At 41.0% G+C, this 15,270-nt stretch overlaps 1 protein-coding gene across 1 annotated transcript; it reads right to left on the bottom strand.

Annotated features, from left to right (window-relative positions):
- Positions 1 to 305: 305 nt before the first annotated feature.
- Positions 306 to 3,251, bottom strand: LOC135472776 (chondroitin sulfate synthase 1-like). Its single transcript, XM_064752443.1, has 2 exons — positions 2,585 to 3,251; positions 306 to 1,851 (listed from the first exon to the last, which is right to left on the bottom strand). The coding sequence occupies exons 1-2, from the start codon at positions 3,128 to 3,130 to the stop codon at positions 427 to 429; spliced, it is 1,971 nt and encodes a 656-aa protein (XP_064608513.1). The 5' UTR covers positions 3,131 to 3,251; the 3' UTR covers positions 306 to 426.
- Between the last annotated feature and the right edge of the window lie 12,019 nt (positions 3,252 to 15,270).

Genomic DNA, 15,270 nt, shown 5'->3' with positions numbered 1-15,270 from the left:
AGCACGCAATCCTATAATGTCGCTCTTGTGATCTGAACCAACCACCGTGAATGAGTGATAGGCGGTGTATAACTGGCTTATACACTTGTATACAATAGAGTTATACACTTGCGTACAACAGTTATACACTTGTTTGTACAATAGAGAAACTTGAAAATGAAGCATTCGGGGGCCAAAATAGTGTCAGTGTGTAATTCCAGTTCTTGCTAGGCATACTGGTTATTTTATAAGCAATATAAACCGAGATAGTCAGTCAAACAAGCGCCACTCACCCCAATACATAGAACTCAATCACCATTTCCCTCTCAAATACAGGCACACACTTCTTTCACTCTGTTTTTATAACTTCCAGTGAGGATGGATCTGAAAGAAAGTAATTATTTTCGTCCTCTAGGTCGGGAGTGAACATTTGTGTAATCATCCTAACTAGAGTTCGTGTGGATGCCCAAATGTCCGCTTTAGACGCGCTGCACATTCGCCATTGGTCACTAGACAAACTGTTATCACAGACTTTCTCATGAAAAAGATGAAGCAAACAGGATCTGCTGCCCGAAAAGCCATTAGCTTGTGGGCGATCACTCTTTCGTGGAAATCCACGTCCTCTTTGCCCCACCCTATGATTGACGTGTCGAAGCCTCCTACAGACAAGAAGTCCGACTTGTACACGCCCACCATGCCGAAACCATAGTGACGCCAAATACCGGAGAATTTGGTCAAGTCCATTTCGCGGACGACACAGTCTTCCTCTTGATAGCAGATAAAATCGGGGTGGTATTGAGAGAAGTATATGGGGAAATAAACCTGCTTGCCTTGAATGGTGTTTAGTTGGACCCTCCTTGGAAAATCTTCCGTGAATATCATGTCGATATCCATGAACAGCAGTAAGGAATCATTCTCGAACAAATTCGCCCCATAGGTAAGAGCTCTCGATCTGGAGAAGTTTTCCTTGGAATGATCTATAAGGAGGATATCACAACTTGGGTATATCCTTTGGAATGATTGGATGGCATCCGTATTTTTTAGGACTTCGCCATCGGCGCCTTTGAACAAAAGGAACACTACGGTAATAGGGATGTCCGATTTAAAAACAATTGGGATATGTCTGGCCAGAAAACGTCTTAAAACTTTATATTTTCCAGACAGTGGCACGAGCATTCGGATAGGATCTACGTGGTTCTGTTCACTGAACGGACGAAAATAGTCCTTTCCTTCAAAAAAGTCCAGTGCGCTAAAGGGCTGTTTAAGTTCAATTGGCGCAAAAAATTTCTTGATTTTGTGTGACTCTTTTTTGTTGTATGACACTTGTAAATTTAAGTGCATGTAAACGCCATCTAGCGGGGATATTTTTATATAGCTTGGAAGTGTCTTGTCGATTTTCATGAAGTTGTGAGGAAAAGATTCGCGTAATCGTCTGGCCCAGCTATGGGCTATTGCCAGTGACGTGGACTCATCTGCCCGTCCATTGGATGAAAGTTTGGTGTGAACACTTTTATGTGAGAAATAAACTCCACCACTGGCATACTCCCACACATAGACAGAGTCATTTACATACGTTCCAGGGAATACCCCTCCATTTTGAATATCTTCGTCTGCCGTTTCTAAATCTAACTTTTTAGACGTCATCTCCAACTTCAGGATGTAACTTTCCATAGTTTTTATTTCTTTCTGAAGTTTGTTGACTTTGTCCTTCATTATTTGTATATTTTGTGCACTAACGAAATTATGCATTCTGTAAACATACGGGGCACTTTTTATCGGATGTAAAGTGAAGGCCATTTTTTCTTCCTTCCCCAGCTCATGCGTGAAAGATCCATTCTTTTCTCGATAGTTTTGGTACATCAACTTCCGAAGCTGAAAGAAATCCATCACAGTACAATGAACACCAGTACACATTACCTGATTACACCAACGGCTACAATCAGGAAAATATTTATTTCGACTGAGATTCAAGTTTACATTGATACAATAACTAATGGTGGGGCTGGATGTATTATGAACTCGTTTTGGCACATTCACATCTGTAAGAACAGTTTGCATTAGGTTTTATTTTTTGGGGCGTGACAAGCTGTTCTTGCAGCACTTCTCTGAACAGAATTGGTACGTGTAGTTCTCTTAAAAACAACTGGTACATGTGGTCTACCAAGGCTTCCAATTAGGTCACGTGAGAAGGAATAATACCGTTGATACTTCATAAGTCATATGTGCATACATGTTAATACGTGTGTCCAATTACGCTCAAGAATTCAAGTATTCTTATAAAAAGCCTTTCATATGTCTATCCTCTGGAAATAATTGCCATTCAACCTGGCCACACTGAAAGGCACCTTACGACTTTCAAGACAATTCACAACGAAATAAAAGTTCCCTTTGGAGTTATATAAAGCGAACCCAGCGGCCGATCACCTTAAGCCCGTTTTTACGTAAACCAAAATTTCAAATTTAAAGCTAATTTAAAGCTAATTTGTGGTTCGTGCAGGCTGCTAAAATTGAGAAAAGGTGACAAGTGTTATGCTATTGAAGTTTTTAAATTGCTACGAAAGTGAAAATACGCTTTTGGAATCGGCCATGGATGAATATTTCTCACCTCATACGCAGAAGAGCATCCTATCCCGACCGTTCTCTGCATGCACCGTCCTACCTCGGTGTCCTCATGCTTTGTCGTCACGGACTTCATGCAGCTTGGAACATTGGGACCTAGTTGCGCCAGCGCCACGTGGCTGATCATGACCCCAGGACCCCCGATGCAGTACGGCATATCCTCTATCAGCCCAAGTTTGCCCTGCTCGTGTCTCCGCCCCTCTCCACTCTGGCCGATGTACCAAGGTTGAGAGCTGTTGATGGAACGTAGTAAAGATTCTATCTTATCGCCTTTGATGTAGACATCGTCGTCCGCCCGGAAAAACCACTCGTACTCGTCGATGTAGTTGTCGTACATGTATTCCAGCATTTTGAAAGCCTTCTTTTGAGGCGGGTAATCTTCCTGAGGAACGTCGGGTAGTCGCACGACTGGCAAGTCGCCGCGATACGTGGACGCCGAGCCGACGAAGAAGAGCACCTTGCCGGACACTGCCTGCGCCCAGGTGTCGCATATGGCACGCGCTCTGGTGTTGATGTACTGGTCCGCCGTCATGACTCCTATGAGGACCAACTTCCGCCCTGGAACTGCAACTGCAACATCTTCTCGCGAGAATTTCCACTCATCCAGCAGATTAGGCCGAAAATGTTTCAAGAGATTTTGGAAGTAAGAGTTGGCCACGTGTCTTTCTTTTTCGCCGCTGAGTTCTGTGACCGGAGAATATGGGCGAGGACGTTCGGTGTATGCAGATCTGCCGGACAGTGCTGGCGATACAGTATCCTAGCAGGACGCCCAGACAAAAGCGCGGGTTGACAAAGACTGCGGTCTTCTTCGGTCTCATCATGGGCCAAACCACCGCATCAACGTCACCCTAAAATGTAAAGAAAGAAAAGTATTTATCCCTTATTTAATGTAAAACATATGGATTCTGACGGCGAGCGTCATTTTCAATCTTGTATGTCACATCTATAAATGTATTTTGATTGTTATACCTGGATGGCATTAGATGCACGCCTCGCTATGTTTGTAAAGTACACACACGCTCGGTGTGTAATGTATGTGTGTTCACTGTTGAAACATATGTCAACAGTGATCTATTATCTGCCGAGACAAATTATTATGTTGATGGCTCAAATCAGTGTATGTGACATCTATGGTGAAAGCAATAGGCCTAACAGAATGCTTGGTATGTATTTATTTCATTGGTATTTTACACCGGCTTATATGAATTAAGAACCCGTCCCCATGGCTTCAGGCGTATTAAAAAAAAACGACTGCGCAACGACAAGTTGTCTTGCTGGACTTCCTGTATTACACCTTGACAAGCAATGGCCTCTTGCATCACATTTCGTCTATAGAAGAATGACAAACGTGGAATATGTTGTACAGACAACAGCTATATATTGAAAAACACTTAAATATTACACAGGGTACACATATTATTTTTGGCATTTCATGGCGGGATCCTACAAAAAAATTACATAATACAGAGGATATTCCGCATATTTGGGGCTTCAGAACGGGGTATCCCAACAAATAATTTAACAACACAGACGATATCCAGATATTTCGTATTTCAAGGCTGGGTATCCCACAAAAGAAAACGAACATAAGACAGAGGATATCCAGATATTTGTGTACTTCAGGACGGGGTATCCCACAAAAAACAAACATAACACAAAGGATATTCAGATATTTGGCACTTCAGGATGGGGTATCCCACAAAAGAAAAACTAACATAACACAGAATATCCAGATGTGTGGTACTTCGGTACGGGGAATCCCACAAAAAACTAACATAACACAGAATATATCAAGATATTTGGCACTTATCGACGGGGGTATCCCACAAAAAAATAACATAACACAGAGGATATTCAGATATTTGGTTCTTCAGGACGGCGATTCCCACAAAGAAAAAAAAAACATAACACAGAGGTTATCCAGATATTTGGTTCTTCAGGGCGAGGAATCCCACAAAAAACAAACATAACACAGAATATATCCAGATATTTGGTACTTATGGACGGGGTATCCCACAAACAAATAACATAACACAGAGGATATTCAGATATTTGGTTCTTCAGGACGTCGATTCCCACAAAGGGAAAAACATAACACAGAGGATATCCAGATATTTGGTGCTTCAGGACAGGGGGGTATCCCACAAAGAAAAAACATGACACAAAGGATGTCCAGATATATGGTACTTCAAGACGGGGTATCCCACAAAAAAAATTAACATAACACAGGGGATATCAAGATATCTGGTACTTCAGGAAGGGGTTTCCCACAAAAAATTAACATAACACAGAGGATATCCAGATATTTGGTGCTTCAGGACAGGGGGTATCCCACAAAGAAAAAACATGACACAAAGGATGTCCAGATATATGGTACTTCAAGACGGGGGTATCCCACAAAAAAATAACATAACACAGAGGATATTCACATATTTGGTTCTTCAGGACGGCGATTCCCACAAAGAAAAAAAAAACATAACACAGAGGTTATCCAGATATTTGGTTCTTCAGGGCGAGGAATCCCACAAAAAACAAACATAACACAGAATATATCCAGATATTTGGTACTTATGGACGGGGTATCCCACAAACAAATAACATAACACAGAGGATATTCAGATATTTGGTTCTTCAGGACGTCGATTTCCACAAAGGAAAAAACATAACACAGAGGATATCCAGATATTTGGTGCTTCAGGACAGGGGGTATCCCACAAAGAAAAAACATGACACAAAGGATGTCCAGATATATGGTACTTCAAGACGGGGGTATCCCACAAAAAAATAACATAACACAGAGGATATTCAGATATTTGGTTCTTCAGGACGGCGATTCCCACAAAGAAAAAAAAACATAACACAGAGGTTATCCAGATATTTGGTTCTTCAGGGCGAGGAATCCCACAAAAAACAAACATAACACAGAATATATCCAGATATTTGGTACTTATGGACGGGGTATCCCACAAACAAATAACATAACACAGAGGATATTCAGATATTTGGTTCTTCAGGACGTCGATTCCCACAAAGGGAAAAACATAACACAGAGGATATCCAGATATTTGGTGCTTCAGGACAGGGGGGTATCCCACAAAGAAAAAACATGACACAAAGGATGTCCAGATATATGGTACTTCAAGACGGGGTATCCCACAAAAAAAATTAACATAACACAGGGGATATCAAGATATCTGGTACTTCAGGAAGGGGTTTCCCACAAAAAATTAACATAACACAGCGGATATCCAGATATTTGGTACTTCAGGACGGGGTATCCCACAAAGAAAAAGATATGACACATGATGTCCAGATATTTGGTATTTCAGGACGTCGATTCCTACAAGGGAAAAAACATAACACAGGGGATATCCAGATATCTGGTACTTTAGGACGGGGTATCCCACAAAGAAAAAACATGGCACAAAGGATGTCCAGATATTTGGTATTTCAGGACGGGGTATCCCACAAAAAAACAAACATAACACAGGACGGGATATCCCACAAAGAAAAAGATATGACACAAAGGATGTCCAGATATTTGGTATTTCAGGATGGGGTATCCCACAAAGAAAAAACATAACACAGGGGATATCCAGATATTTGGTTCTTCAGGACGGGGAATCCCACAAAAAACTAACATAACGCAGAGGATGTCCACATATTTGGTTTTTCAGGATGGGGTATCCCACAAAAAATAACATAACACAGAGGATGTCCAGATATTTGGCACTTCAGGATGGGGTATCCCACAAAAGAAAAACTAACATAACACAGAGGATGTCCACATATTTGGTATTTCAGGATGGGGTATCCCACAAAAAAACAAACATAACACGGAGGATATTCGGATATTTGGCACTTCAGGATGGGGTATCCCACAAAAGAAAAACTAACATAACACAGAGGATGTCCAGATATTTGGTATTTCAGGATGGGGTATCCCACAAAGAACAAACATAACACAGAGGATATTCAGATATTTGGCACTTCAGGATGGGGTATCCCACAAAAGAAAAACTAACATAACACAGAGGATGTCCAGATATTTGGTATTTCAGGATGGGGTATCCCACAAAGAACAAACATAACACAGAGGATGTCCAGATATTTGGCACTTCAGGATGGGGTATCCCACAAAAGAAAAAGTAACATAACACAGAGGATGTCCAGACATTTGGCATTTCAGGATGGGGTATCCCACAAAAAAAAAAAAAAAAAAAATATAACACAGAGGATGTCCAGATATTTGGTTCTTCAGGATGGGGTATCCCACAAAAAACTTAGGTGCTTCCAGCATGAATAACCAAACATAGTCTGGAAGACAATCCATGCGGGCCATAACACAGCCTCAACAAGACAACCACTATAAAACCGCATAGCTTAAAAATCTCCGTTTTTCGTGGAAGAAAAATAACTAATTGAAAACATACTTCGGAACGGAATTTATGTATAACGCTAGAATATTTACTGCAAACCCTCAATGCCTTAACGAAAAGTCACGGTGAGAACACTTGAGGAGCACGCGTGTTCGATTGTCTGAGAGCTGAGAGCTACCATATGTAAGCTATTCGATGTTGCCGCCCCTGTACGGTCGTTTCCTGCTGTTATGTTCACGGCTTGAGCCCAGACAGTGACACCATTCCCCCGTCACCTAAATGACATCGTCGAGGGGGATCGTGGTGTTTGGCAAAGAGCCACTTATGTAACATTAAACAAACATAACACAGGACGGGATATCCCACAAAGAAAAAGATATGACACAAAGGATGTCCAGATATTTGGTATTTCAGGATGGGGTATCCCACAAAGAAAAAACATAACACAGGGGATATCCAGATATTTGGTTCTTCAGGACGGGGAATCCCACAAAAAACTAACATAACACAGAGGATGTCCACATATTTGGTTTTTCAGGATGGGGTATCCCACAAAAAATAACATAACACAGAGGATGTCCAGATATTTGGCACTTCAGGATGGGGTATCCCACAAAAGAAAAACTAACATAACACAGAGGATGTCCACATATTTGGTATTTCAGGATGGGGTATCCCACAAAAAAACAAACATAACACGGAGGATATTCGGATATTTGGCACTTCAGGATGGGGTATCCCACAAAAGAAAAACTAACATAACACAGAGGATGTCCAGATATTTGGTATTTCAGGATAGGGTATCCCACAAAGAACAAACATAACACAGAGGATATTCAGATATTTGGCACTTCAGGATGGGGTATCCCACAAAAGAAAAACTAACATAACACAGAGGATGTCCAGATATTTGGTATTTCAGGATGGGGTATCCCACAAAGAGCAAACATAACACAGAGGATGTCCAGATATTTGGCACTTCAGGATGGGGTATCCCACAAAAGAAAAAGTAACATAACACAGAGGATGTCCAGACATTTGGCATTTCAGGATGGGGTATCCCACAAAAAAAAAAAAAAAAAATATATAACACAGAGGATGTCCAGATATTTGGTTCTTCAGGATGGGGTATCCCACAAAAAACTTAGGTGCTTCCAGCATGAATAACCAAACATAGTCTGGAAGACAATCCATGCGGGCCATAACACAGCCTCAACAAGGCAACCACTATAAAACCGCATAGCTTAAAAATCTCCGTTTTTCGTGGAAGAAAAATAACTAATTGAAAACATACTTCGGAACGGAATTTATGTATAACGCTAGAATATTTACTGCAAACCCTCAATGCCTTAACGAAAAGTCACGGTGAGAACACTTGAGGAGCACGCGTGTTCGATTGTTTGAGAGCTGAGAGCTACCATATGTAAGCTATTCGATGTTGCCGCCCCTGTACGGTCGTTTCCTGCTGTTATGTTCACGGCTTGAGCCCAGACAGTGACACCGTTCCCCCGTCACCTAAATGACATCGTCGAGGGGATCGTGGTGTTTGGCAAAGAGCCACTTATGTAACATTAAATGTGCGAAACATTTTTTATGACTATCTTTAAATTTAAATTTAAACAAAAGATAAAGTCAACTATACATGTGAAACATGATGTATTCGCGGCTACCGATAGTATTCTGACAAGAGGTCGCAGGCTCGAATCCATCTCTGGCTGCTTTGTCTACGGCGTAAACTCGCAAGGTTTTTCAGGTACTATTGAAGGGCATTGGTTTTCCGCAGTCACTCAAATCCCCCCTCCCCCCCCCCCCCCCCGGCCCATAACACTGACCGTCCTCGCGTTAGTAAAAGGATTTTAACACGGCAATAAAACAACAATCACTATTTGCATAGCATTTTATTATGTGTATGTCAGACATCCTAACTGTAGAGAGAAGCTGTTAGTTATATATACAGTGGATAACGAATGATTAGTAGATGAGTTTCCCCGACCGTAATTTCTACCCACTCTACAACAATTATGATGCCCGTTCTTAACATAATTGACGCTGCCGAAGTCAAGCGGGCTTTGTAATTAGAGTTATTCTCCACTTCAACCCATGCAGCGATCTACTCGTGGTTGTATACGCAATGATTGAGGTGTGCTTAAACGCATGTGAAATTACCTATGTCAATATCTATGTCACCGACGCACCCCCCCACACCCACCCCCCCAACCCCCCAACCCCACCCCCTGGCCTCTCTGGAACGTCAAAGAGCAACCAGCGGATGGTTGTAGGTGTCCTCCGGACTCCGATTTCTTCCCACCATAATACTGGCCGCCGTCGCATAAGTGAAATATTCTTGAGTACGACGTAAAATACCAATCAAATAAATTAATAAATCTATGTCACCCATAATATGCACGGGCGTTGGAGGCACGCTTAAGAGGGAGAATATCCGGACACACGCCAACAACAATCAGTTATTCTAATGTTCACACTTAGGCATTGTAAAAAGACAGTGGCATACCGATCATTAGCAACAATGGACATTCCAAACCAATAAGCTCAAAACAAATTGGCTGTAAGGAAGAGACAGCCTTTATGTAAGATGCATTTCACCGCAAGCGTTTGACCGCAAACAGCTGTTGTACCGACCTAAATACACAGCCCCAGGCAAAACCCACAGCGTGAACGATAGCTGGGAAGAAGCAGGCTGGATGACAGCACTGTAAGGTCATTTCTCCCTAAACAACTCTCCTCTTGCGGCATCAGACATGCAAACCTCTCAACGGTTGCCTTCTTCGAGTACAGCCTCTGGTAAAGTTAGACACCATTTCGCTTGAGTTGTGGACTGATCCTGAGCAAGCAAGTCGCCTTAAAGCTTAAATATGGTGGAGAATTACAGTAGATACAATACGAGCTTACTAGAGCTGGACAAAGCTTGAAGCGAAGAATCTGATGGAAAAACGGAGTGCTGCAAGATTGAAAGCGTCACCATAGCAGATCTTTATCAGAGACTGCATGGCCTGCGGGTTGTGGGTTCTAAGTGAACTCGAGCCCGGGGGCGTTAAACATTCTAAAATTCCCAATATTTCTGTGGCAACGTGCACTCTACAGGCAAATTAAGCCAGATTTACTGGGCTGGGGTGTATGGTGGGTTAGGCTACATTTAGGCCTGTAGCCATTACCGAAAGGTCTAGTGTAGGCCAACGTACACAGAAACTAAACTTCACTAGCCTTTTAACGAACAACTGTTTACATGTATATGTATACCCAGCTTTAACTGACACCACCTGGCATTACGTCTGCTCTTTTCCCCTTCAATATGATGCACCAAGTTTACACCTTCATCACGTCAAAGCCAACTAGGAAGCCAAATAGGAATAGTACCTAATTACTGTATACAGCTATACACAACCATAATAAAATACGTTGGGCTGATGTTATATACCGATACATATAGGAATAGTACCTAATTACTGTATACAGCTATACACGACCATAATAAAATACGTTGGCCTGACGTTATATACCGATACATATAGGAATAGTACCTAATTACTGTATACAGCTATACACAACCATAATAAAATACGTTGGGCTGATGTTATATACCGATACATATAGGAATAGTACCTAATTACTGTATACAGCTATACACGACCATAATACAATACGTTGGGCTGATGTTATATACCGATACATATAGGAATAGTACCTAATTACTGTATACAGCTATACACAACCATAATAAAATACGTTGGGCTGATGTTATATACCGATACATATAGGAATAGTTCCTAATTACTGTATACAGCTATACACAACCATAATAAAATACGTTGGGCTGATGTTATATACCGATACATATAGGAATAGTACCTAATTACTGTATACAGCTATACACAACCATAATAAAATACGTTGGGCTGATGTTATATACCGATACATATAGGAATAGTACCTAATTACTGTATACAGCTACACACAACCATAATAAAATACGTTGGGCTGATGTTATATACCGATACATATAGGAATAGTACCTAATTACTGTATACAGCTATACACAACCATAATAAAATACGTTGGGCTGATGTTATATACCGATACATATAGGAATAGTACCTAATTACTGTATACAGCTACACACAACCATAATAAAATACGTTGGGCTGATGTTATATACCGATACATATAGGAATAGTACCTAATTACTGTATACAGCTATACACAACCATAATAAAATACGTTGGGCTGATGTTATATACCGATACATATAGGAATAATACCTAATTACTGTATACAGCTATACACGACCATAATAAAATACGTTGGCCTGACGTTATATACCGATACATATAGGAATAGTACCTAATTACTGTATACAGCTTTACACAACCATAATAAAATACGTTGGGCTGATGTCATATAACGATATATATAGGAACAGTACCTAATTACTGCATTCAGCCTTACACAACCATACTAAAATATATTGGTTTCATATTATATACGGATACTAATAGGTATACGGGCTCTACATTTCCATCCATGTAACATAAACACGTGCCAACTTATCGCCAAGGTTTGTACAGGCTATAGCTACAAGCGCTGTACACAGCAGCTTCCTCTACTTTGTGTGTACATACATGAATAAGGCTATATCTAAGATATTGGCAATTATTAAAATGGCAGACAAGCGTATAACAGTGATAAATGCAATATTCTAGTATATAGTGTTTAGGTCTATGGAAGGCACCATGCTGTATGTTGGACATCATATGTCAGTATACTGTATTATGTTTACCATAACGGCTATTTAAATATATCATGCACAATAAAACACACGTGTCCTCAAGCTGCTTAAGAGTGTATTCGCATCCATTATACTTTCACACTTAAGGGTTAATCAACTTTTAAAAGGGTCTAGTGGATAAAAGAACGCTGATAAAGTTACAGCAAATCTCAGACACAATATGACCTGACGGTAGGAGGTGGGGGGGGGAGATTTAAAAAAAAAAAAAAAGTACTGAATATGACTTATATGACTTACTGCGCTGAGCTGTTCCCGCAGAGATGGACATGGGACTAGGCTAGCTATATACAGCCGTGGATACACACCGAGATTCAAGCCCGCCTCCAGAGAGCGGCTCCTTAAATTACATATCTTAAAAGTTTAGGAGGCTGTGAGGCATCTAGAGAAGAACCATGGTATGAATCTTGTCAGACAGTCAGACAGTTCGCCTGTGGTTCTACAGACTCAGTGTAGAATTTGAAAAACCCATATCAAGGACCGACATACGGTGCTCAGGGTATTCCGGTAAGGCGATTATAAAGCCGCCAGTGTTTGACTAACAAGTCGGCGTGGTGAACCGAAGTGCGAACCACTGCTCCACACCAACATTTGTCTGCTTCTGTAGACGTATGTATATATATATAATACACTCCCGCTCCAGCATTTATGCCCGATGGTAGGCGGCAAAGCTAGGATATCGAATGATGAACAAAGTATTATGTAACACGCATACATGACGTCTCAAGCTCGCTGTCAACCACTTCACATCTGTTTACAAGACTCTGTATATATAGCATGACACGTGGAATGCACTACGATGTTTGTTTTTAAGTTTAAACGCCTATAGCATCGAAAAATGTGAGTATTAAAAATACTAACAAGCTATGTTTCATTACACTCACATATATAGGAATACTTCTGTTTCATAAAGCTCTGCGTAGAGCATGACGCGGGTCATGTGGTAGAACGTGTATTTTACACGCCTGTCAGATCGAAAAATGCATGTATTAAAAAACCAAGAGGTTAAGGTTTATTGAACTTAAATATATAGTTACACATGTGTTTTATAAGCCTCTATAACACGACATGAGTCAGACAATATATAGAGAGAGATGCACGTAATTCAAAAGACCAAAAGTGTGTCCTGCAGAATATATGCTTTTAAGTTTGCATCACTGTTGGAAAAAATGCATTTATTTCAAAACTAAGAGGTTAAGCGAGTAAAGCAGAACATGGTATTCTAACTTTTCATCACTGTGAGAAAGAATGACGTATATATTAAAAACAAAGGCGTAGAATGTGCGTATTTTTAAGTTTTAGCCACTGTCCGAAAGAAAAGACGCATGCATTTAAAAAAATAACAAGACGTAATTAAGCGTATCCAGTACAGTGTGTGTTGTTTAGTTTTGCACCAGTCAGAAATAAAGATGGATATATTTAAAAAGTAAAATTTTAAGCGCGTAAGGGCAACGTAATGAGCCAGGAAGCTCTCACCAATGCGGTCACTTTGAGTTCAATTCCTCCTGATGCTGGCTTCCTCTCCGGCCGTACGTGGGAAGGTCTACTAGCAACCTGCGGATGGTCGTGGGTTTCCCACGGGCTCTGCCCGGTTTACTCCCACCATAATGCTGGCCGCCGTCATATAAGTAAAATATTCTTGAGCACGGCGTAAAAAACCAAACAAATAAATAAAAAAATAAATCCCCTGAGTGATACACAGTTTCCTCCAGGCTGCCATTCATATACTTGAGATATCAATGAACGTAAACCGTCAGTTAAATAAATAAAGAAATAAACAAGCTTCAAACATGTGCACAGATACACCATGCCCAATAGGGAAAATAAATAAGCTTCGGACACGTGCACAAATACATCATGCCCAACCAAGAAAAATAGAATAAGCCAGGTCAGAGTTTCAGCTTCACATAGAGAGCATCAGCTACACAAGTCACATCAAGTTTCAGCTACACAATGTATGCACAAATACATGTAAGCCAGGTCAAAGTTTCAGCTACACATGTGCACAAATACATAGGCCAGGTCAGAGCATCAGCTACACAGATGCACACATACATTAGCAAGGTCAGCGTATGCCATTATACCGATACAGGTCAGCCAGGCCTCGCACTATACCCTTAATGCTGATCGCCAAGCGAGGAACGCCGCTGGCAACGAAACTCCAAATCCCGAGTAACAACGCCGGGGCGAACCTCTACGCTGGCAACAGAACTCCAAATCCCGAGTAACAACGCCTGGTCAGACTTCTAAGCTGGCAACAAAACTCCAAATCCCTAGTAACAACGCCTGGTCGGGCCTCTACGCTGACAACAGAACTCCAAATCCGGAGTAACAACGCCTAGGGCCTCTACGCTGGTAATAGAACTCCAACTCCGGAGTAACAACGCCTGGTCCGTCCTCTACACTGGCAATAGAACTCCAAATCCCGAGTAACAACGCCAGGGCTGACCTCTTCGGTGGCAACAAAACTTCAAATCTTCAATAACAACGCGTGGTCGGACCTCTGCACTGGCAACAGAATTCCAAATCCCGAGTAACAACGCCTGGTCGGACCCCTGCGCTGGCAACAAAACTCCAAATTCGGAGTAACAACGCCCGATCGGGCCTCTACGCTGACAACAGAACTCCAAATTCCGAGTAACAACGCCTGGTCGGACCTCTAAGCTGGCAACAAAACTCCAGATCCTGAGTAACAACGCCTGGTCGGACTACTACAAAGCCCATTACCGGGTCTTTTTGTCTTTCTTTTACATTTATGTCAAGAAAGTTTGCCTGTTTAAAGTAACATAAAGGCTGCCTATTTTTATCAACTATTATAGTAACAATAAGACAAAAACAATTTGTTTATTTATAGTAAGAAAAAGACAAATAATAGTTTGTCTTCTTTGTTACTAATACTTTAAATAATCAAACTCCTCTTTGTTTGCGTGATAATTGTTTTTAACCATTAAATAAAAAATTTGTTTTTTTTTTTGGATGAATAAGCAGACTATTAATTTTTGCCGTGGTATCACTAAAAAATAATTTAAACACGCACAGTTGGTCTTTAAACGAGCATACTATTTTTTCTTGGACATATCTTTAAAAAGATTGAAATGTCCGCTTGTGGGGTGCGTGATTCTACAAGTTAACATCCCATTTCAGGATGGCGTCAAAACACCACTAAACCAAGCACGCAGGCCCGTTAGTCAGTCTGATTTTTAATCAGATGGTATGTGTATCTCTTCGCTAACAGCGTTGCTAAGGAAGCGATATATATTGGTTTTTATTTTAATCAGTTTGGCCTGTTGGCGTCACCGGGGATAAAATTCTTGAAATATGGCCAACGTCACATTGAAAGGTAACGGGGCTCCTATTTTCGTCTAGTAATCTGACGAATCCTTCGTCCATAATCTGAAGGAATTCCTACCATAGTTGTAACTTAATCAAATCGACCCTGCTGTAAATATCTACAATCACCTCAAAATTAACGTCTAGTACAAATACTTACCT

Source organism: Liolophura sinensis, chromosome 8 (assembly GCF_032854445.1).
Source record: "Liolophura sinensis isolate JHLJ2023 chromosome 8, CUHK_Ljap_v2, whole genome shotgun sequence".
NCBI classification, from domain to species: domain Eukaryota; kingdom Metazoa; phylum Mollusca; class Polyplacophora; order Chitonida; family Chitonidae; genus Liolophura; species Liolophura sinensis.
Note: the sequence above shows the minus strand (reverse complement) of the source record. Positions and strands in the feature narration are given on the sequence as shown.

Coding starts and splice junctions, on each gene's coding strand:
- LOC135472776 (XM_064752443.1), bottom strand. CDS start 3,130: ATGACGGCGGACCAGTACATCAACACCAGAGCGCGTGCCATATGCGAC. Junction 1,852..2,584: donor GATGCTCTTCTGCGTATGAG/GTGAGAAATATT, acceptor GATTTCTTTCAG/CTTCGGAAGTTGATGTACCA.